The sequence below is a fragment of the Sinocyclocheilus rhinocerous genome, unplaced genomic scaffold (genome assembly GCF_001515625.1).
Source record: "Sinocyclocheilus rhinocerous isolate Xijiao unplaced genomic scaffold, SAMN03320098_v1.1 scaffold2583, whole genome shotgun sequence".
Classification (NCBI taxonomy): Eukaryota; Metazoa; Chordata; class Actinopteri; order Cypriniformes; family Cyprinidae; genus Sinocyclocheilus; species Sinocyclocheilus rhinocerous.
The window spans coordinates 638087-662912 of record NW_015650696.1 but is presented as its reverse complement, the minus strand read 5'-3'; the positions used below and the strand labels follow the sequence as shown (position 1 = coordinate 662912).

General features: G+C 37.0%; 1 protein-coding gene across 3 annotated transcripts in view; it reads right to left on the bottom strand.

Moving 5' to 3' along the window:
* Positions 1-12157: 12157 nt before the first annotated feature.
* LOC107712280 (rho guanine nucleotide exchange factor 7-like) overlaps positions 12158-24826 on the bottom strand; it is a 25247-nt gene continuing 12578 nt past the window's right edge. Inside the window, exons 3-21 of one of the 3 annotated variants that reach the window (XM_016517489.1) lie at positions 23266-23350; positions 22869-23017; positions 20269-20470; positions 20085-20173; positions 19810-19904; positions 19485-19580; positions 18166-18288; positions 17944-18082; positions 17793-17852; positions 17518-17664; positions 16780-16866; positions 16531-16609; positions 16289-16428; positions 15303-15524; positions 14931-15024; positions 14759-14848; positions 13616-13715; positions 13413-13467; positions 12158-13301 (exon numbers count right to left, since the gene is read on the bottom strand). In XM_016517489.1, the coding sequence (XP_016372975.1) occupies positions 13179-13301; positions 13413-13467; positions 13616-13715; positions 14759-14848; positions 14931-15024; positions 15303-15524; positions 16289-16428; positions 16531-16609; positions 16780-16866; positions 17518-17664; positions 17793-17852; positions 17944-18082; positions 18166-18288; positions 19485-19580; positions 19810-19904; positions 20085-20173; positions 20269-20470; positions 22869-23017; positions 23266-23350 (2175 nt within the window). In that variant the 3' untranslated portion in view covers positions 12158-13178. Of the gene's footprint in view, positions 13302-13412; positions 13468-13615; positions 13716-13837; positions 13898-14758; positions 14849-14930; positions 15025-15302; positions 15525-16288; positions 16429-16530; positions 16610-16779; positions 16867-17517; positions 17665-17792; positions 17853-17943; positions 18083-18165; positions 18289-19484; positions 19581-19809; positions 19905-20084; positions 20174-20268; positions 20471-22868; positions 23018-23265; positions 23351-24826 lie in introns of those variants that run through there. The other 2 variants (XM_016517490.1, XM_016517491.1) reach the window with 2 other exon arrangements.

Sequence of the window (24826 nt, the reverse complement as noted above, 5' to 3'; positions counted from 1 at the left end):
TTGCATAATGCTGTTCCATTTCAACATTTGCATGGGCAAGGAAACAGAATCCATTGAATATATATATATATATATATATATATATATATATAATGATTAATCGCATTCAAAATAAACGTTTTTGTTTGTTTACAATATGTGTGTATAAAGACACACACATACACTATATATTTTGAAAATATTTACATGTATTTACATGTATATATTTATATTCATATAATTTATATTATATATAAATATATGAAATATATAAACACTACATATTTTTCTTAAATATATACATGCATGTGTTTCTATTTATATATACATAATAAATATACACAGTACACACACATATATTATGTGAACAAAAACTTTTATATATACAGCACTAATATATACACAGTATTGTATATTGTATATAAAATATATACAGGTTAAATTGAGGCATTTACAATGGAAAGATTTAAGAAATGTGAAGCTTATAACTTTATATAAGCACTTACATTTATTTCTCTGTTTAAACTCTTGTATTATTTAAATGCAAGCTCATTTTTATGGTTGTTTTAAGGTTGTTGGCAATAGGTTGTCACGGCAACAAAGTTGTAAAATGTAATATATTCATATATTTTTTGCACAACAAAAAAGGTACGTGAATTTTTTCAAGTCATGTAAACATGCATATTATTCACATTTTGCATCTTCTGTACTGTTGAAACAGAGTATTTTAACATTTATTTTAACTTCATTATATTACATTACATTCATTTACATTAACTTCACTGTAACCCAGATTTTAGCTTCTTTTTTTTTTTTTTAAGAAAATGAGAGATGTCAAAATTATGCTCTGGATTGAGTTTAACTTGAAACATTCGTTTAATAGTCAATTTTTAAAACTTTAAAAGAGAAGTCCCGAAAAAATCATTTGACCCACTATTCAGAGCAATCCCCTTTCAGAGCAACTCGCAACTCTCCAAGCAACCAAAAGCTCCCTCTGTACTCACATGCTTGCCTTTAATAATCCAAATGAATGGTAGTCTAGTAATAAAACGGGATAGGTGCAATAGAGGGAGATACAGTCACCTCTCGGGTCAGAGCGCTAATATGTTTTTTGTGCTGCTCTACATATTCAACAAACCTCATAAAATGAAAGAGAGATGGAAGATAAAGGGCCGAGCACAGGCAGTTCAGCATTCATCCCGTCATTAACGCCGGCGCCTTTGAATGCAAGCTTTCGTGCAGAAAGATGGATCCTCTTGAAAAATCTGGTGAAAACTAATTCCATTAAAAAAACAATTACAGAATTGAATCCATGTCCTGCTCTGAGGTCATAACTGCCGCTCACCTCTCCATGGTTACTGTTTGTCTGCGTGTTGAGGTAATTATGGGCTGTTTAGGCGAGACCCCAGTGTTTGTGTAGCAGGCCTAAGTCTCTGCATCTGCATGTTACCACGGCTACCCCTGCTGCTTTGTCTCACCATGACCTGTATAATGAGTGTCACATTAGCAACACAACAAATCAAAACCCACAGCTGTCAGCCATATTGTGTCATCCTCTTTTAATTAATATGATAAGTAATGCTTATTAGACAAGTCTGCTTCTTTATCGCTTTTCAATTTGCGCACATTTAGGCAAGGCTAGAAAAAAGGGGAAGCAGGGCTTTAGGAAAGAGTGTCAATACACGCTGATGTTTTACACCATCCATTACGCTCCACAAACACACACATAACGCCAGCATTAGTGCTCATTCAGAGCCACCCCTCAATGAAAACTTCCCATTTCCTGCAAATTGGGAATTCTTGTTTTTCATGCGGCAGGAAAAGTTGCTGGAGCTAATCGCGCCTCATTTTTCTGGATGACATCCTGATGTCTTTGAGGAGTCGGAAACGTAATCACTGGCCTGTGTCACCTCCACGCTGACACCCGAACCTTTGCTCCTCGAAAAGGAGTGGAGAGCAAGCCCCAGCTGACAGCGGCACATGAGCTTATGATAGACTGTGATTAAGCAAACGCTGCTAATCAATGGAACATTCACTTGGTTTCCTGCACGACGGCTCATTCCCGACTCGGCCTTAATTGGCCTATTCTCTGGTAAATAAGATGAGTTTGCATCCCACTTCAGCAATTGGCAAAATCACTCACATCTCTGTCTCACATACCCACAACACCCCACACGCACACAGCGAAACATACAAACACGCATCGACTGGATCTGCATTGGTCCAGGAAGATACATACACCTTCAGAGAGAGAAAGACGGAGAGAAAGTTCCTGGCATGGAGGGAGAGAGGGAGAAAATGAGAGATACAGCGGGATGGAGAGCTAAAATAAAGTGTATATTACTTTGGAGGTCGAATTGAATTTGATTAGCGTTCTAAAACTGAGGGCCACTGGATATGGCAACGTTTGCACAAACAATAGAGAGAAAATGTGATCTGAGGTAAGAACGAAATGAAGTGAAATTAAGGCCTACTTGAAATAAGATTTCAGTTGGCTATGGCGTAGATTATATTCCATTATGGAGTCAACAGTAAATTCTCTTCCAGGTCAAATGCACAGCTAAAGCACCACCTACAAACAGAAATGAGAACTGCACAACTGCACATGGCTTATCATCTTACTACATCCTACAATACTACATACTACAAGCAATCCTCATGTTCCAACTACTGCACTTGCAGTTTTATCCAATCACTGACCAATTCCTTACATACTTAGACTGTCCTGATCTATTAATTATGTTCAGAAACACAATAAAATGCAACCAACTGCAATTACTTGAATATGCCGATTTTATTGCGAGCATGTTTTAAATTTTTATATTTTTAGGAGAAGTGAAGTTAAAAAATTGTCAGGACCATACCTTAATGTATTAATGAAAAATAATAATTAAAAGTATATTATTTTTGAAAAGAAAATCTTATTAAGGAGTTTGGGATTATCTTGTGTTATTATTTCTTAATAAATAAAATATTTGACTGTGTGTCAAGGTCAATACGTCTCAGCTAATTTATCAGCTAATTTAACCTTTTTATGACAAGGCAAGGTTAGGTCAGGTTTTAAAATGGCATATGGTGCAACTCCTAAAAAAACTAAATGTTAAAAAAAAAAACTGACCAAAATAATTTGGTTTAAGACTGACTCAAAAGTTCTCCAACCTCTTCAACCAAATAAAGCCATTTAGCTTCATGTGAGCGAAATGTCCAAGCCATCAATTAAACTCCACGTGGTTTAACCGTGTTTTTTTTTTTGAGAAAAACAAATAAAGCAAAAGTAACCAAATCCTGTAAATTGCACTGTCTGTGCTGTAGTGACAGAAATGTACGTGTCACTCAATTTAAGAGAACAGCACTTGTATTGAAATAGACGCCATTACAGGCCTCTCCATGTAGCACCATTGACTCAAAGCATCCTCTCTGACAGGTTTGTGTATGTGGATGTGTGTATTCACTCTGACAGGTAAAGTGATGGCAGCGCACACCTCCCCTCTCACTGTCAACAACCCTCAGCATTCAAGAGCACACTAAACACCATTACAGATAAAACACACGTAAATATTAGTGAAGTGAGTGTGAGTATATGTGGGGTGTCCAGCGCGCTGAGCCGAAACAAAACACTGGCAGACTGTAAGGTCCACACAAGTAAAACCTTTTACTTAAATGTCACATTGAGCTTAGCTTCCTTAAGCAGGTCAGTGTCAAACTCTATAGCAGAGTTTCAGTGGATATCGTGTGTGTTGATACAGTGGTATTATTTCAAATAATAAGATAGTTTTAGCTAAACATGTTATGTTTTGAACGATTTTGGATCATTGGGCCATTTTCATCGATTTCCTCTTTTCAGCTCTATGATATGGGCTTTGTTGAATTTCTGCCACTTGCACCAAATACAGGATTTCTCAGTTTTTACTCACGTACACAAAAGGCAAGCTGAGAAAAAATTAAATAACTTTTAATACTTATAAAACCACATTTGTATTAAAACATACATTTTCAAATATGCTGAAAGATATCTAATTTCATAAGAGGAAAGAAAATGCTACAGCACATTCAGAAAAATAAAGCAAAGGACATCCAGGCTGACCATCTGTAAAACTTGCCTAATGATCTGCTTGTGAACTCCAGGCTGATTTCAAAATACTTAATTGACTGTACTTTGAATTCCGGATTCAGTGATAATGTGAATTACAGAAGACGGATTTTAGTAAGAAAAACATTTACACTGGTGTCAGACTCCTGTAATATTTTCTAGCATGAATAACAAAGCAGAGCAGGCATTAGCCAGAAATAGCATGAATGACAGTGGGGGGAAACATGATTAATATTAACACCTTTGTGTGAGCTCTTATTAAAATTACTGTCCTTGAAAAATAAATAAATAATTTAAAAACTCTGAGAACGGCAAAGGAGAGTGCCATTCAATACTAAAAGAGAAATGTGCCACTCAGCGCCTTGTTCTTTCGTGTCGTGATTGAACTCTCTGATCTCTCATATATGAACATTATATTATATTTTTAATTAATGTCCCTGTGGCTCAGTGGTAGAGCTTTGCGTTAGCAGCGCAAAAGGTCGTGGGTTCAATTCCCAGGGAGCACACATACTGATAAAAAAATGTATAGCCTGAATGCACTGTAAGTCGCTTTGGAAAAAAGCGTCTGCTAAATGCATAAATTTAATATATATATATATATATATATCATAATGGTACCCCCGTTTCCCATCCTCAGTAGAAATTGCGGTCCGGTGGCACCTAGATTGGAAAGGGCACTTTAGCGTTAGCGCCCCCACCCTCCCCTGATCCCTGCTTGCATTACTAGAAAAAATACATTGCACACTGAAAAAAAAAAAATCTTAAAACACTAAGTGGGAAAAAAAGGGAATATGGAATGTGTGGCTAAAACAGATAAACCTGTAACTCATTGTGTTACCAGCCAGAAGAAAAAGAACTAGTACTCCTCATCCTATACCATCTCAGCTACAAGAGAAGAGACAAATTAGGGAAGCAATTCACACAGACTGGCAAATAATGCTATCAACAAAACATCAGAAAGTCAGCAGACCTCCACTAATTCTTTCCTTAAATACGAAAAGACAGACAAAAGGAGATAAATGTTAGAGAGGTAATAGTCATACATCATCTCCTTTACGTACACACGCCGTCAATAGGACTGCAAGGTCTTGACGCTAATCACTACTGTTAGATAAAACTGTAAGGGTTAATGGTCCATATGGCCCTGCAGCACATGAAGGATCAAGATAGCAGCCAGGCCTCTGTATCACTGCCCTCAACAAATCCATCGCTCGCTCTCTCAATGTTGGAGGACAGAGGACTTGTTAGGTGGAGGCAATCGATTCAAAGCAGAGAGCACTCTTTTACAGCCTAACATTCAAAGCTGCAAAACTTATTGTAAAGTCAGCGGGTGAAAGGGAGGGAATCTTGCCCTAAAACGCTCCCTTTTGTACCCCTGTCACCTTCGTTCCAGATTTATAATACTCTATTACAAAAGTGTGCATTGAAGCCCTATTCAATTAGCCTATCAAATTATTTATGGCCAGATTGTGAATGGGTTATCAGAGCTGGAGATAAAAGAATTTACCAAGCTTGTAATGATTCACAACAAAAGGGTTTACGCAAGCTGTGTGCTGTCTGCATCTTTATTAACAAAAAATAATAATAATAACCTGTCCAAAATAAAATCATTATAGTTAGACACAAATTTGACCTTATTCATTTGAACAGCAAATTAGAAGTCTTTACTAAAAAATACACACATTCAATCACACACACAGAGTACAGAAGAGTACAGAATTTCTATATGTACTGTATATAAAATAATTTTAATATGCCATCCAAATTATTATGTAAAGATATTAAAATATAAACACACACATATATACATAATTTATATGCATATATAAAATACTTAATTGTAAAATGCTATGCTATTCAATATCAGATACTATATCAGATATTAATAAAAGTTAATAACTATTTAATATATATTATGTATATAATTAAATAATACACATACAAGATGCATAAATATCAAGTATTTAATATAGAGCATAATATAGGGCCGGAGTCCTGCAGAGTTTAGATTCAACCCTAATTAAACACACTTGATCCAACTAATCAAGTCCTTCAGGCTTATTTTTTAATACCTTTATTTAACCAGGAAAAGAAAACTTCATGGTATGTGTGTTGGAACAAACCTCTGCAGGGCTCCAGCCCTCCAGGAATTGAGTTTGACACCCCTAGCTTAGAATATACATACACACTTATATATAACTGCTCCAAATACTCTTATATATATATACACACACAGATATATGGCCAGCTTTGACATTCATATTCAAGCCACAGGCCCGCATGTCTCAATTCTGAATGACAAATACATTGTGACGACTAGAAAATAGCACTCAATTTCCTTTTCACTAATGCAGCCAATATACTGTCCCCTGGATCGATGGAGATGCGCCGTGAGATGCTGACCATTACTGTGATTGAATCTCCACTTTGACGCTCTAATATGGAAGAGACTGTAGTACTTTAAGTACAGCACCTCTTTTAGGCCAAGGAGATGGATTAATACAGTCTCTTTGCCATAAAAGATGGCCCAGCTCTCTATAGCGGATCTGTCTCTGCTAATGCGAATCACATATAAAAATACACTCGCTAAGTAAAGCAGCGAGCTTGCAGTCAGAGCCGATGTCAATTTAAAAAGAAGAAAAAGCACATACAAACACTCATGCCAAAAAAAAAGTGTGCATGACCTGTGACCCTGCCAAGCTGCATATGCAGTGTGTGCAAGCAAAGGATACAAAATGAAAATGCAAAATGCCTGGACTGTTTACCTGTGAGGGAGTGGTTGACATTTGGACATCTGTCAATCAAATTTTCAATAGTAGAGCCCGGTAGTGGGTATGGGACTTTGTTGTCATGGATACGGCTGTAGGTAAAAATGTGCAGCCTGCTGGGTCATTCCTTTGACCGTGCCGTTTGCAGAGGCTCTGCGTCCTCATTCAGGTAGCAGCCAGGGGCATGTTCCCATGCCAACACCCATCTATTTGTGAAAGGTAAAACCAGGAAGTAAGAAACAAGATGATTCTTTCCTTTCACCCACGTCTGTATGTCACGTCCTGTGTTCAAAAATGTTTTTATATCTATGAGTGTGTGATGAGAAGCCATGTCGCAGACAGAGATGAAAGGGAGGTGGCAGTGAACAATTACCTACAATGGTGAGAGAATTTTCTGTCACTGTACTTGTTATTTCTGAATAAATATCATCTAGAGTTAAACATATATTTAAATTATTGTTCTGCTTATGCATGGCTGAATGTTGGGAAATTCAAAGTGCTTTAATTAAATCTATTCATTTGCACGTTTCTTTTTCCAGTTTCATTTGCGGGATTATTGATTCTGCTTTTGATGCTTCATTTTAAAATAAATCTAATTTTAAGTAAACACAATGAAGATATTTGTACTTTTGTTAATGTTTGTTGTGTTATTTTTGCTGGATAAACAAATTGAAGCAAAGGCACAGTGTTTGTACCTGGTTTGATGTATTTCATTATAGGGCAACAATCATTTTACAGGCTTTTTTTTCTATAGAAAAATTAAATTAAATCTGAGTTTTAATTAATTGCTCCGTATTTAAAGTGTAATTGTAGTCCATTTTAAAGCTGGCATTTGCCAAATATAAATAGACAACTGTTCAACCTTTGTCAAGCGAGTATTTTCAGCGCACAGTTGGATCAGCTATGTGAAGAAATCTGTTATAACGGTCTTGCGCGTCCTCCAGAGGATCAAGACAACTACTGCACATTACCAGTTCACAAAAAAAAAAGAAAAAAAAAAAGTAAATTGTCAATTTACTCACTCTCATGCCCAGTGCTCACCATTGCTCACCATTCACTTTCGTTGTGTGGAAAAGAGATGCAATGAAAATAAACGATGACTGAGGGAGCCAGCGCATAAGATTTTGCTTTTATGTTTCACAGGGCTGGAACTACATGAGGATAGCCTATGTAAATTGTGGCAGAATGTTCATTTTTGTGTGAACTGTCCCTTTAACAGTAACACAACTTAACAACAATTTGACAATATATAGCCTACTTAGCTAATAAACGGCAAATAACTATACATGTCTATTTAAAAAAATTCTACATTTCTTTAAAAGGCGCCATTTAGCGGCGCCAATTCTAGTAGTAATTAGTTTTTTATGGAAAAAGTTCAAGTTCAAATGTCATATTAAAAAACGGTTTCCAAATTCAAGTAAACAGTCTAAAAACATGCTTTAGGCTACTATGTTAGTTTGATAGACTACAGAGGCCGAACATGCATTTACACAAAAACTGCACAAATTAATGTTTTCAAAATATGATACTGCATCTTTACACCTTCGCCTGCATAAAACGCCTCAAGTTGAATGTTACCTGCTCTTTACATCCTTGCATGTCTCATGGAGCAACGCTGCCACCTGCTGTTGAGCTGCAGTACTGACTCTGTGAATCTGACTAGACACTGCGCATTTGATCGTGTACATTTCTTCCAACTTGTGGATTTAACGAGAAAACAACTGATGGACAGTTGGATCACCGCAGCTGACATGCTATGCTAGAATATTATGAAGTGAGAGGTTCAGGAGATAATAAAACGTGTGGTCGTCTGACGTAGCCTGCATGTTAAACTATGACCGGAAAATGACGTTCGAGACGTTTCGGTCGTATCCGTCGTTAACTCCTTAAAGGTTACTTGAAGTCATATATTAATTAGAATTTTGAAATGATCATCTTTAGTTTTTAAGCTGTTAAATTGGTTTATATTTAAAAGTTTGCAAAGTTGTAAAATAGACTACATGAAAACTAGACGAGTGGGCGGAGAAATTATCCTAATTAGCTTGAGAGCTGTGTTGTCAAAAATAAATAAATAAATAGCTAAATAAATTAGCTGGCGCTTATTTCATTCAATGGCGTAAAGAGGTACCTCTGATTAGAAGTAAAGAAACTTTACAGCCTCTTAATCGCTTATGAAGTTGTCAAACTTATTTGAAAATTCAGGTAATTAGCTCTTTAAGTAGGCCTATGCACAAGCGACAAAACTCTCAATATTACCAGAACAGGCTGAAAGACTCACGTACTGTTGATAGCTGGTGATTTATTTGAGTGTCATCAAGCAGCAGCATCAGAGGTTCCTTATATAGAAAATCAGAAAGTCTTCATAGCACCAGTTGCAGTAGCTCAATTTTGAGCAGTTGACAGCTGAAAACTTGATAAATGTTTGTACCGCAAGGATATCCTAGTGAGTACTTTTTTTCTTTTTTTTTTTGAAAAAGAATCCAAGTAACATAAGATGGAAACAGGCTTGACAAAATCTGCCATAAACATTTATCTCCACAGCTAATAACTAAGTCGAAGAGCAAGTGATGACAGCAAATTCATGTTGAAAAAAGCAATGTCCAAGCAACACAACAGTTGTCCAGGTCCACCGAAAGTACATCCTTAATAATCAAGTAGACACTTTCTTTTCTGGTCAACGACAGTCCTGTCCTGGTCATGGTTCACAATCTGGCACTGAGATTCAAGATCCAACTCGCTGGCGTCCAGTTGCCCTCTGACCACAACTCTTCATGCACATGCCCTCCTACTTCGGATAATCCACTTTTTCTCCCAAGAGAGAAGAGTTTGGGAGCAGAATCCAACACCGTCCAGAAGTTCTCAAGAATATACAGCTTCGCTCAGAGGAAAGAAGAGAAGAGGGGAGGAGAATGTGAGAGCAAACGAAAAACCTGACAGGTCAAAACACAGGGGAAGAGAAAGAGGCCTTTGAGAAAGGTCGAAAAGAGCCAACAATTGCAGGAAGAAGAAAGCTGGAAACGAAAGAATCATTGAAGAAATGAGGAGCATGAGGAAAATGAGAAGATGTCAGGAGCATGAGAGAAATGGAGAGAGACGGAGAGAAACTGGTGGTTACCAGAACCACCCACTGTGCAGACTGCAAATGAAGAGTCCAGGACCAATCCTTCCCTCCCCTCATTCACAGAGCCATAGTCCTGCACTGCCTTCTAGCCTTTCCACAGCATGAATATATTACTAGCCACACAATGATGCTGCTTATTGTTTATGAATTACTGGCCTGCCTGACAACAAAGGCTATTTTCATAAGAAAACTCTAATTCATTTCAGTTCCTATTTGATTAGAGGCAGAAGAAAAGAAGCCCTTTGGTCATAGCCCCCAGAGGACTGTTTTTATTCAGTCCGTATGAATAGGGCTTTATTGCTCTTCTTTTCAAAAGCTGACGGGGAAAAGCTTTTAGAGTTAAACATTGACGAAAAATTATTGGGCGGCTGTTTTTGTGCAATAACAAACCCCTTCAAAAGGACACTGAGCTCTTATCCTTCCACCACTCACTCACTCTTTTCTCTTTCTTTTTTGGCAAATTGTAAAGCCTGGAAATTAATGACAGACAGTAGCAAAAGAGGGAGAGAGAGAGAGAGCAAAAGAGAGACCAGCTCAGCCACAATGCATGTCAAATCTAAATGATCACAGGCTACTGAATAGACCAAAGGAGAAAAAGAAAGGGAAAGACAGCGTCTTAGACAAGCGACTGTGTGTGCGTGTGTATGTGTGTATAGACTGGTCAAAAGTTAATTGATTCCATGTCCACAGAGTCCTGCCATCCCTTTTGCATTTCAACGACAGGTAGTGTGCTTTAACCATTACCATGAAGAGGCTGTTAATACCTGGGAGTCAAACTTTTTAACAGTAACAGATGGTTAACTGCACAACCATTATGTCCTAAACTTAGGCTTCAATCCAACATGAATGTCAATAATGAAGGTCTGAAGCATCTTCGGTGAGAAATTGTGATATATTATACTGATGATGGCAAGGTAGCACTAATTGTGTCCTTTCCACAAAACCAAATCATTGCTGAAAGCGACACCCGTCTTCCAAACTCGATATGCTGTAAAAAGGGAAGCGAACCGCAAAGAACAAAAATGAAAAGGCCATCCTGGCATTTATCTGCAGGTTTTATCTATACACCAAAGGATAAATCAGGGCTTCCTTTTATCAGGAGGGCATTATGCTCCTTTGTATTTATGCAGGAATATTTAACAGGAGACAAAAGGTGACTTTCTCCTTATTCATCTGCGAACAAGGCAATGCTGGCATTCTGAAAAGCCTGACATTTGAGCTTTTTGCCAACACCAGCAAAATTATATCCTTTCCATTGTAAATCAATGAAGTAGAATCATCGCCCACAAAGGGACTAGATTGCCTTGTCACTGTAATAGAGCCTGGCGCATGCACAACCTTCACCCAGAACTGTTATGTGCAGACGAAAGACAAGGGCATAAAGTCACCCTTATCATCGTGCCCTTCCCCTTGACAGAGTACAGAAACATAAACACATTTCATTACACCAAATACACAAAATAATGTTCTTTTTAGCAACATCATATGACCCCTTTAAACTCCTGTGTTGTGCACCACACGTCTGTTCATTCACACGCAGTTAATACATCTGCAAGATGCGTTCTCACATTGCTCATGTGGTAAACATCAGAGGTCAGAGTTGCGGGTTCAAGGTGTTCACAGTGGGAAATCTGCCTAGTTATAATTATAGTCGACTATAAATAAATAAAAATGTAAGGATGCATTAAATAGATCACAGAATTGACAGTAAAGACTCTTTTTGAACTTTCTATTCATCACAGAAAGCTGAAATATTAGGCAGCAAGTTTTTAACATTGACAGTAATAAGAAATGTTTCTTGCGCAGCAAATCAGCATATTAGAAGCAGTTCTGAAGGATCATGTGAAGACTGGAGTAATGGCTGCTGAAAATTCAGCTTTGCCATCACAGGAATAAATCCTATTAAAAATTTTAAATACATTCAAATTGAAGAATTATTTTAAAATTTAATAATATTTCACAATATTATAATTAAATGTTTTTTTTTCTGATTAAAACAAGCAAATAAATGCAGCCTTGGTGAGCATAAGAGACTTCTTTCAAAAACATTCACAAAAATCAAAAAAAAAGTGTATTATGAAGTATTTTACAGTAATTTTCTTTTTAAGCCCAATTGATGACATTGAAGTAGAGAAGCAAATAAACAACTGTCTTTATTTACAGAATTAATTTACGGTAACATGGAACTGAGGTAAAGAATACTAATTAATAAATATCCAACATGAATTCTGATGAGGCTATTCTATTCGTGTTGTGTAAGCGCTATAGGAATAAATGTCAAGTACAGTAATAAGTCACAGACAGTCAAGTCCATAAATAAGAGTTTGGCTTTTGCTCTGGTCACACTAAATGAGTGACACTGAAATGTATACAGATATAACTCGCATGACTAAAAAAATAATTCAGGTATGAGTATCATAATATTGAACTCCTGTCACAGCTTGAATTGCAATGGCACCTAAAACAGGTACTAAACATACTGACATATAAGCATAAGCATCATGTCCCACAGTGAACCTATAGCGTGACATCTGCTATGCTTGTGCACACTCACTCTGTTGAATTAAAGATTAAGTATCAACAATAAACAAGTAAATGGAATGAAAAAGTTCTCTGTACCACACCATGGAAATATTCACAGATTCAACATCTTAAATCAGAGAGCATCTGAATAAAAGTTATTTAAAAATGGAACTTAACAGTAAAATATGATGATCTCTTGAACCTTTGTAATGACAAAGGTAATATGTAGAAAAACAGGACACTCACAATCTCAAACATTAATGGGATGTAAAGACCGAGGTACTGTCTATCTCAACACCTTAACATCAGGTGAAAGACAAACTCGTCATGGATATTCACAGGTTACACTCATGCCACCCGACATGATTTAGCTACCACTTCAAGCAAGCAAGTCACATGATTGTTCAGATATAAACAAGTGGTTTTACATTTCTTCAGAATTTCACAAACTACATTTTTTTTTTAATCTGCTTGGTGTAGATGCACTAAAAGACCATTTTTTTGAGTTTGAACATTGCAATGAGCCATATAAGGTCAAATATGTAAGATTATTTTACTACAGACTCGTACCCACGAACATCAAAGGTGGTTTCAATGTAAGAAAACACATGATAATTTGAATGTTCTGGTTGAACTTCCCGGTCATCTTAAACACTAATGTAAAAGAACAAAAACTAGTAAGGGGGCAACATTGATATCATAAATTGGTCTCATCCCAAGAAGGATCGTTTATATTCTTTAACATTTTTCTAACTATCCTCTCCAGATCTTTCCGGGCTCTCTGTTCTTCCTCCAGGGATTTCTTTATTTTTTTATAGTCCTGTTAGAATGGTAAAATCATGTAAGCAGGAAATAGAAAATATTAAATATGATTGTTTTCTATGAATTTAAATATTAAGAAAAACTTCCTCGGACCCTCACAAACACTCACCTGTTTAAGTTCTTGTACCTCATCTCTCAGAGCATAAACAACATCCACAAGGCTCCTAGGAAACATTGAATATCGAATATGTCAGTAAATATTTTTTTTTAAACTTGCAGCTCTATTCAATTTGTGTTCTCTTGACAAACATCCCTCTTTATTTATTCCCATTATAAACCCTGTTCTGGGAATGGACAAATATGCAGTCTTACTTCTCCTCCAGAAAAGTCTGACCATTACTCTTCAACTCGTCTACACTGAACTTCTCCTCCCCAGGAACTATCAGTGCTGGACTGGCATCTTTCCACTGTCCTGTTTCAAAAGAGAAGCCCCGCAGAGTGATTTCAGGAAGATTAGTTAAGTTGGACTCACTGATTAGGTCAGTGCAGGACCACTGTGCCTCAAAAAAATGGTTTGGACTGGATCAAACTTACACAGGACTGTGCGTGAGTGAGACAGGAGTTAGTCATGCAGAGAGGGATCATCCAAGAAAACTAAAAGCATTCAAAAACCAGAGGACCAAGGGTTTCCTGAAAACTAAAATTTCATCAACCCCCAAAACAAAACCCATCAAGTGAAAATAAGCAATACATTTATAAATAAATAAAACAAAAACACAACTTTTTGTTGTAAGATAGATGGAAACAAACTTTTTGTTTTGTTGTAATTTTTAAAGGATAAACATACTGTACAAAACAACCCAAGATTTATTCAAAATGTATATTACAATGTTTGTGGCATCTTGTCATGTATTTGACTCTGCATATATATAACACACATTAATCATGTCTTAATTTCAAACCACGTAAACATCACTGAAGTATCTCTGTTGCTGCTACGGCGGCCCAGAGAGTCCACACTGGATTGATCCAAAACGTGGTTATGCATGAGATCAGTGCCTTGCCATGCTGAAGAGGTCGTCCAGTCGCAGATGATGAGAGGGGGATCAAATCATATGAATGATGGGAGGGAGGGAGGGAGGATTGCAGATGGAAAGAAAATAAAACAAGGGGGCCGAACAAAGAATTGACGTGGGTTGTGCAACCACACAGATGGGAGAACCAATTATACCCCAAGAGAGTAAATAGGTTTTACAAATAAATTAATAAATAAAAATGATGTGTAAAGATGTCCAAATTAAAATATGGGGAGCAGGGGGTCATGATAAATAAATGAACATTAAGTATGACGAGAAAAAAAGAGAGAGGATATTGTTATAAGAGATCCCAGAATAATTTTGTTAAGATCAACAGACTTTAGTTTATTTCTATGTTACACATAGAAAAGTAGGTATGAATGAGGAATGTCTTAGAGGATACGAAACGGAGGTGAACAGGCCCGCGTACGAGACTTACTTGAGTTCAGAGTCTGTCTGGTTTTTGCACTCGTGCAGTAGGCCTCAATCACTTTCAGGATCTGAGCATCTTCCTCCAAAGCTACAGTACCTTCACAGGTCAGAGGTTACATCAGATGCACGATCCTTCAGAAACTCTCAGTATCAATAACGATATAAACCAGCTGACTTACTCTTCCTCAGTGCAAACTCCTCATCGGACGGCTTCCTCTCCGGCTTTCTCTTGGGCAGCAGCTTTTTCATAGTCTTGGGGCTTTTACTGAGGTCCTGAGAGAGGAGGAGGAATGGAAATAACAGGAAAGGGACACAGAAGGAGGTAAAACTGAGATTTACAGCACCATGAGAGAGTATATGAAGTTATTTAGTTAAAGAGTTGTAGCGTTCACATATTAGTATCAAAATAATAGTGACTACAATATCAAGGGAAATAATCAACAATTACAATGTTTGTATTATATCACACTGCATTTAATATATTTTCACAATATTTTTTAACTAGAAGTCCAGTATGCTGCATAATTAGCTGTAATCTGAGCCCAGGATACCTCTTTATAGCAGAGAGCAGCTGAGGGCCTGAGTGGGGGTGCTGGACGCAAGCAGCTCAGGCTCCAGGGCTTCTGGGTTTTGGGAGGCTCCAGGGGGCCCCACATCATGGTGCTGTGAGGGGCCCCATGAGAGGAGGGGTGTGGTAAGGTGTGGTAAGCTGGAGCAACTGTCAGGCCCCGGCTTTCTGCATGTCTGGACGGCGTCAGAGGGTGAGACGGGAGCTGGAGGGGCAAAATTTAGGTTAACCGTAAAGTTGAAGATAATGGACAGGACAAATTTCAAAAATAAATAAATACATACTCATTTGTGTTACACTTTATTTTATATTTTGTAAAGCTCTTTATGACTGTGTTTACAAATGTGTGTGTGTGTGTGTATGTGTGTGTGTCTGTGTCTGTGTGCGTGTGCGCATGCGTGTGTGTTTTTTTTGCAAAGCTCTTTGTGCATACCACCTATAAAAGTGTTAAATAAATAAAGATAGATAGATAGATAGATAAGATAGATAGATATTTGTATATAGTGGCTATAAAAAATTAGATAAATAGATATATAGATAAAAGAAAATGTACACTTTTAAATATTTCTAATACATTCATATTTATATTTACAAATATTTAAATACTATATGTGTGGTTTTCTAAAGGCCCAAGTATACTTCATTTTTTTTATGCATTTTGCACAGTTGAACATGTAGTCTTTCAAAGTATAGTCCATTTGAGGCGTACGCGAATGCAGGCACATGCACACACATGCACTCTAGAAAGATTTATCTTTGTGACCTGCACGTACATAGTACAAAAATAGTCTGGTGCGTGTACCCTCGTGTATGTGTAAAAACTCAAGTATACTTTGGCCTTAAAGGGTTAGTTCACCCAAAGAAGAAAGTCATATACACCTAGGATGACTTGAGGGTGAGTAATTTATGGGCTAATATTCATTTTTGGGTGAACTAACCCTTTAAGGTATGATTAAATAGGTGACCCACTGTGTGGCAGGGAACAGTGAGGGGTTTCATGCTGGGAGCCGCCATGGTGGTGTGCTTGGTCTGTCGGTTCAGATGCTCGAGCCAGTCCTGCAGATCCTGTTTGTTAAAGCAGATCACCTGAAGCCTCTCAAACATGCTTCCTATTGGATGGACACATAAGCAGAGTCTATGAATGACTAATAATGATCAAAAACACTTGACTGTGTCCTGAACACAAAAGATGTGAGTCAGTCTGTCCTTACCTGAGAGCTCAAAAGCATTTTTATGACTTTCACAGTCTTCTAATGGGGTCACTGTCATCCCACTCAAAGGTAGCTTGCCCTGAGAGAAAGAAACAAAGCAGACGTTTTTTCTTTGTGCTAGAGCCGAAAGTGCCATTTTAATGTTTTTTAAAGCTGTGGTTTGAGTGGATTTTAGGGGATGGTGGAGCGAGGACAGTGAGATTTATTTGGCTGTGTAGTAATCAGTTCTGACAGCAGCTGGTTTCTGACCTGGTAGATGAAGCCACTCATCCTTGGACTTGCAGACAGGATGAGCAAGACATGAGGAAACAACAGCAGGTAACGTTCATGCTTATCCTAAAAAAAAATCAATATAAAAAATTATGATACCACATAGCCATTATAACTGTAGGACTGAAATCACATTGGAAAAACTATTGGCATTTTTGTCAATATGATTTTACTTATAATGGGTTTTTAATGCATGTGTGCTGTAATTGAGCTTTGGCCATCCATGGTGTACATGACTGAGAACTTTTTTTTTTCTACAAAACTTGTATCCAGAAAAAAAAAAGATAAATTATATGCAATTCGGGGCCACAAAACACATCTTTTTTTAACAGTTAAAAGGGTTAACCCACTGCATAAACACATCACTACTTAATCTAACCTTATTAATAATAACAGTAATTATAAAAGGCTTCCTGAACACTACTAATAGCCGTGGTTGCATCAACATGTTTTAAATATTATTTTAGCGAATTATTTTAGGATATCACTAAAAAAAAAAACACAGGAAACATTATAAAAAAAAAATGCATGGATGAATCGTTCACAATATCATTAATAACATGCATTTAGAAAAGGGTGAATTTTCATTTCATGCTGACATTAATGTATTTGACCAATGTATTGGTCAAATAATTGGATAAATAATCAGCCACACCTAAAATTCCCACTATTAGGGGAGAAAATGTTCATCAGGTGTATGAGCTATTGGGATCTCACCTCACAGCCGTGGTTCTGGACCATGGCCTGGCTCATATACAGCACTGATCCCAGGGTCTTAATGTCCTCCCCCTCCCACAGACGAATCGTCTCAGTCAGGATCTGAAGCTCGAGCTCCTTGCGCTTCCGCACCTCCTGACACTGTGCCTGTAACCATGGCAACACAATACATTAAGAAGGCTGGTTGCCATGGGAATGATCCACACCTAACTGCAGTGGCAAAACCATGGGACATCAGTCTGCTTTAGCATGCTAACTAGGCAGTTAACACTCACAGAGAGATTCTTGAAAGCCGTCATACTTTTCTGAATTTCTGTCCTGTCTGGATGACCCTCCTGAAGGGGAAAGAACACAGTGTCACACTGAAATGCCACCAACCATTAAAACCTTAACCGAAAGCATATAAGCTCAAACGCTCTCTTCTACCTCCATGTGTCTCTCCAGTTCTTTTAGTAATGTGGGATATTTGTCCAGTCTCATGAAGGGTTTGCTGAGGCCAGAGGTCAGTGTGAGAATGCCTGGTATCGACGCACCCCTCCCCTCCATGAACTCTCCAAGTTCCTCACTGCAGGGACAGAAATGAGAAGTTATCACCAGTTTTCAGCGGAGAGGCTCTCTGTGAAATCAGGCCACAGTATGGTGGCATACCTGTGATCGGTGAGAATACTGACTGCCGACGGGTGGTTGGAGCAGTAAGACACATAAAGAGACCTCACCTGGGGCATGAGATTCAGGAAGAACCCTCCCACTTTCTGCTGCAGCTCTGGAAGCCTTAATCACAGAACAACGAGGAGAATTATTTCACAAATATTGTGCTAATATTCTTCAATTATTTTGCTTAGGATTTTTCCGAACCTATACTCCTAAGTAGGATATAAATCTATATTCCCAATTTTAACAACACCTTCTGCAATTAATTCATCCCAAACAGCTTAAATGTACAGTCTCCAATTATTTTGTAGATACACTACCATTCAAAAGTTTGTAGTCAGTAGGACTTTTTGAAAGAAAGAAATGAATGCTTTTATTCAGCAAAGACGCATTAAATGTGATCGAAAGTGACAGCAAAGATATTTATAATGTTATAAAAGATTTATATTTCAAATATATGCAGTTATTTAGAACTCTCTATTCATCAAAGCATCCTAAAAAAAGGCATCATGCAATTTATAATCAATGCATTTTAATATGAATTTTAATATATTCAGTTATTTTAAATTGCAACAATATTTCACAATTTTACTGTATTTCTAAATAAATGCAGCCTTGGTGAGCATCAGAGACTTCTTTCAAAAACATTTAAAAAATCTTACTGATCCTAAATGTTTGAATGGTAGCGTACTTTCAGACTTTTATTTTTGATAATCATTTTTGGGTTTTGCAAACAGGACTCAACAGGGTCTGATCAAAAATGTATTTATTATAAAATTTATAATAATATAACAATATAAAGTTAATAATACAACATTTTTTTATTTTAGAATTATTTGAATTGAAAGTCTGTTTTTATTCTTTGATCTTAGACAAAGTATTTGTATATTCCTCATTTAACAAAACAACAAAAAAAACGTATTAACATTAATTTACTTCAATATGCTCAATTTACTTTCTCTGAAATGTATAAATTAATTAATTAATTAATTAATTAATTAATAAACGGTTAATAAATTAATAAATTCATAAACCATTTTGCTGGAAAACCCAGTTAGCATTTTCCCAATTTACTAAAGGACTTACCACTAGAGGTCAGTGTAAACATTAGAAACCTCTAGTGATACTCAAATCCTTTTAATGGACCTCAGGTTACCGCCCAGGTCTATTTTCATCATCTAGGAGTCGAAACTTGATACATTTGATTGAGTCTCAGTTTCACTAAGTGCTTCGGCCCTCCTGTTGTAAATTACTCAGGGGCTATTAAGAGAGGGCCCGGGAATCACACGGCTGCTCACGGTTAGAATAATACTCACTTAGTACAGTCCTCCAGTGACTGGACCAAAGTCTGCTGGAAAGTGCTGATTTCCTCCAGGTTCCCGAGGATGACACTTACGTCTGAGGTGCTCAGTCTATGAGAAACAATGAGAACTGTAAATCAGTGCTCAAAACATTACTTCATCTCAAATGATAAGAAAACTGATTAAAAAAAAATTATGTAATCACTAAATTAACACATTAATCCCAACAGCTATAGTCAGAGAACACAGAACAAATGTGAATTTTAAAACTAAACTGTGTATTTCCTTCTTATATTTTATTGGTTGTGTGTTTTCTCAAGGGAAAAGCAAAACATTTTACTTTTCTGCCATCTGTAGAGGTCTCAGGTAGTTGGTCAAAAGGTTCTGGAGCTCCTTTGAATACTCCGTTTCAGTTTCTAAAATGTTCTGTAGCACCTGAAGACAAACAAACAGCAGTTATTTTTAGATAAGATATTTTTAACACAATGATTACAAATCAGCTGTGCTCATTCACAAATCAACCGAGTCTGATTACTGTTCATGCACAAAACCTCGAAAATGAAGCAAATCAACCAGGTGACCCCTGAAAAGGATAATTGATTGAAATGTGCTTACTAGGTTGTAGTAGGTTTTACTGATAGCCGTGGTATCAAAACCTTTGGGAGGGCTTTTAAGCGTTCCAGATTTAGGAGACACTTGTTTGTCTGTAAAGACACAGAGTTTTAATAATGGTGCACTGTGGATCAAGAGAAGACTCCGTTTATATATTTATAACGGTCCATAGCAAACTGACACTTACCAGACCCTTTAACCTCTCTGACGTAATTACTTGGAAACCAGCCTGTCTTGCCGTTGAGGGATCCCTCCCACCAACCCCCTTCTTCTGTGCGAGTAACACTGATGATGTCACCCTTGCTGAAAGAAAGCTCGTCCTCATTGGTCTGCTGGAAGTTGAAGCGAGCTTTAACCAGTAACTGAGTGTAACTGTTCTCCGTCATGTCCTATAAGAGAGAGAGAGTACTTATGTTTACATGCAGCCTCATAGTGTGTTAACGACTTCCGTAGATCAAAACTGACCCATTTACATTAATTAATATGATTACGCAAGACAGAGTTCCAGGACACTGTTTATAACGCCAACAATTTAAGTTAGAAACATCAAACGAAAGACATCTTTGCCTTTCCATTGTAGTTAAAAACATGACATTTATGCACTGTGGTGTCAAGCTGAGTTTCCTAACGTCTTTAGTCAGTTAATTTCACAGGGCCATTGACAGGATTCACAAGCTTCTCATTACTATGGTAACACTAACAGCAAATGCTGCTCTTCACATACACAGAAATGTTATATACTATTGTTTGAATTTTGGAATCAGTAAGGAAATTAGGATGCATTAAATTGATCAAGAAGCCACAGTAAAGACTTTCATAATGTTACAAAAGATTTCCATTTTGAATAAATGCTGTTCTTTTAGATTTTCTATTCATTTCTATTCTAGAGTCCTGGAAAAAAAAAAAAAGTATCACGGTGTCCAAAAAAATATTAAGCAGCACAGCTGTTTTCAACATTGATAATAATAAGAAATGTTTCTTGAGCACCAAATCAGCATATTAGAATGATTTCTGAAGGATCATGTGACTCTGAAGAGAGTAATGACTCTTATAAATAATGATGCTGAAAATTCAGCTTTGCATCACAGAAATAAATTACATTTTAAAATATATTCAGATAGAAAATGTTATTTGAAATTGTAATAATATTGTACAATATTACTGTTATTACTGTATTTTTAATCAAATAAATGTAGCCCTGGTGAGTATAAGAGACTTCTTTCAAAACATTTTAAAAATTGACCCCAAACTTTGTAACAGTAGTTAGGGCTGGGTGTCGTTCAAAAATGTACGATATCGATACCGATACCTTGACTTTGATACCGGTTCCTGCACGATACTTTTTCCGATACCAATTTTATGAAATCCATTTTAACAAGATTAAATTACCTCAAAAAACTTACATTACCTCATAAAACTATTTTTTCAGTTTGTTGAGGTTTTACAGAATCAGACTCATCTCCTGAGCCACTGCACAAAGGAACAAAAAAGCACAAAGGAACAAAATGTAACCAACACAATAAATCAGTGCAAATAGTTTTAATAAACTTCAAACAGTTTTCAGTGCAAAATGAAAATTTTAAGTCATTATGTGAGACTGCTGCATACTTAATTATGCAAATCTTCCCACATCGTGACGTAGACATGTGGGGGCGTGTTAGAATTAACCGTTTTAGGTAGGTGTGGTTGACTCTTTAACTTTTATAAAGAATCTCTTTGGATTTGAGACTTTAGTGTTTGCAACTTTACAGATCTTCTTTATGCACCAAGAGCTTGTAACACTCCAAAGAGAAAGGAAAAACTGAAATCGCATCATATAACCCCTTTAAATCACAGCAGTTCTTCAAGAAAAAAAAAATTAGCATGTCCGCTTTTTCAGGAGACAGAAAAGCCCTTTCTTCTCTGATGATGTCCCCAGGACTAATGTCCCTAGGCTACGTTTACACTAATGCGTTTTTGTTTTAAAATGCATAGCATCATCATTTCTATTCATTTTCCACTTATTTACGCAATCTGATGAGCATTAGCTGCTTCCAGCGCTGTCTGCCTGTGTTTTCTCTTCCGCGATCGCTGTTCTGACTCAGAAAAAGCTCATCAGCTGCTCATATGTTAATCATATTACATGTTCATATGCCACCCTGTCTCCGATGACGAACGTGCATTACACTTCCATAAAAACATTTATAGGGATGAAACATGAAGCTAATAAACACACGATTACGACAGTAAATGATTTGCATGTGATTTTCATGAGATTCTGCCTATTTTCATAACAATACAGGGTGTTTACATGAGAAATGCTAAGCAGGTGTAGCGATTAGCTTGATATAAAAGGCTGCAAATAACATATTTCTGCAACATTATATGGCCAAAACCCATATTAGATTATAATCGTAAGTTATTTACAAACACTCGATGGTGGTTTTAAGTGAGTTTTGAGTAAAAGCGTAGTATAAATCTTCTAAATTGTCTTATGTTGCATGATGCCACAGTGTGCGTGAATGGTCACGTAACATGCGTTTTCCTTGATGCCTCGCCAGAGCCAATCACTGATTTAGGCACATAAAGCATGCTGCACGCTTACTGGCTCACTGACTTTGATGAGATTAACCCCTTAGGTATCGAAATAGGTACGAAGGTACCGAGCGACAAGACATTTTTCGATACTCGATGGTATCGAGGCAATTCAGTCAGTGCATACCCAGCTCTAACGGTAGAGTAGATGTGACGCACAATGTAAATTAATATTTTCATTGAGATCTGCTGAGGCTGGTTGAGTTTTCTCACCCCAGTGTTACTCACAAGGCTGCGGAACTGGTTATGGAGCAATTTAGAAGATCGGCCCAGTGAGGACTGGGAGGCCAGTGATTCGAAGGACTTGATCCGGTGGGCAGAAGAGTGACGGGTACATACAGAGTCGCTGCCTATCCCAATATCTACACCAACAGAGAGAACACAGAGAAGAAAAATCACCAATGGGAATATCTGTAACACTGTCACACATTATAAGAACTACAAGCACATTAGCAAATTTAAACACATTTGAAACTGTTGATAACACTGTGATTTTTTTGTGGGCGTTAAAGTAAGTTACAGTATATTGCTTCTTTGTTCTCTTTGTTTTTAAAAATGACTTTTATATTGTGAAAATCTAAACAGGATAATTCTAGAAAGATACACTTGCCTGCAGTCACTTTATTGAGGGCAACCAGTGTAGTGAGGACTCTGCTGAAGTTGTGGCCCTGAAACAGGTCACCAGCCTCAAATGGCTATAGAGAGAGAAAAACATTATATAACATCATTAATCTAGACCACCTACATGTCAGTTAAAAACATGAGAGAACCATATAGGACTCTAGCCTATTTCAAGCACTTAAAGCTTATGGGAAATTCCTTTAGTTGCGCTCCATAAACTTTACAAGCTTGACACAAGAGGCATAACAAAACTAGTCTTACACACTATTCAAGCCAAGCGCACACTTTATTTACAAGGGCAGGGCAATTTACAGTGCTTAACAAATTTATTAGACCACCACCACCCAATGTAAGGTTTGTAACAGTATTGGTGATTACCAAATTCATTTTTTATGTTTCTGTAAAGGTTAATCCACCAGTATGTGTAAGCTCTTTAGTCACAGTAGTATTTGTAATGCTAAAATATAATTGTTGTTGTTATACATGAATTTTCGAATTTACTGTTTTACAAGAAAGGCAGAAAAAATAGTAAAGCACTTTATTTTATTTTTTTTATTATTATGATGCCCAATTACAGTCAATAACAACGGAGACTGTGGAAAAGTACATAAAAACAATGCCAGCAAAAATGCAAGCTGTTATCAAGGCCAAAGGAGTCCATACAAAATATTAAATTTTTTTGTTATTATGTGTGAATAAAGACTATTTAGGCCTAGTTGTTTCAGATTTTTTATTTGCCCAATAAATGACAATAAAATGTTTAGTTTTAAATAAGTTTTTGACATATTCCTAAAATATGTTCTCTTTATTATGACAGGTGGCCTAATAAATTTGTTAAGCATAAAAAGTGCTTAACAAATTTATTAGACTGTATTTATTGACTCTAATTGGGCATAAAAATAATAATAAAGTGCTTTACTATTTTTTTCTAATCACTAATACTGTTAGTTTAGGGCAGCTGTGGCACAAACCTTACATTGGGTGGTGGTGGTCTAATAAATCTGTTAAAGGGGTGGTTGACTGGGTTTTTTATAGGCTTGATTGTGTTTATGGGGTGCAGTCTAACATGTGTTAATGCTTCGTTTGTTAAAAAACGCATTATTTTTCACATAATTTACCTTTATTCCACACCTCTCTGTCCCTTCTCCTCTGAATGCGCTGATCATTTCCTGCTTTTATGAAGCCCCTCCCTCAGAAATACACGATGGGCTCTGACTGATTAGCTGGCCCAGTGTGTTGTGATTGGCTAAACCGCCTCTAGCGCGAGTCTAAACGTCCCGCCCCTCAACATAGCGGCATGTGCTCCGGTTGTATTGTAAACAATGACGTCGTCTATATTGATCAATTTGAGCCCGATTGAGACGCAGAGGATATTAGTGAAGAGGATCGCGCAGAACCTGTGCAAGCACGGCTTTTAATGGTAGGCCTAAGATTTTTGTTTGTTGTTGTCTCATACTTTTAGATACGCTGTTATTTGTAAATGCTACTGCTTCTGTTAGCTTTTAATATACGGTTTTATCCTGATTAAAGCTTTAATACAGTACGGCAAC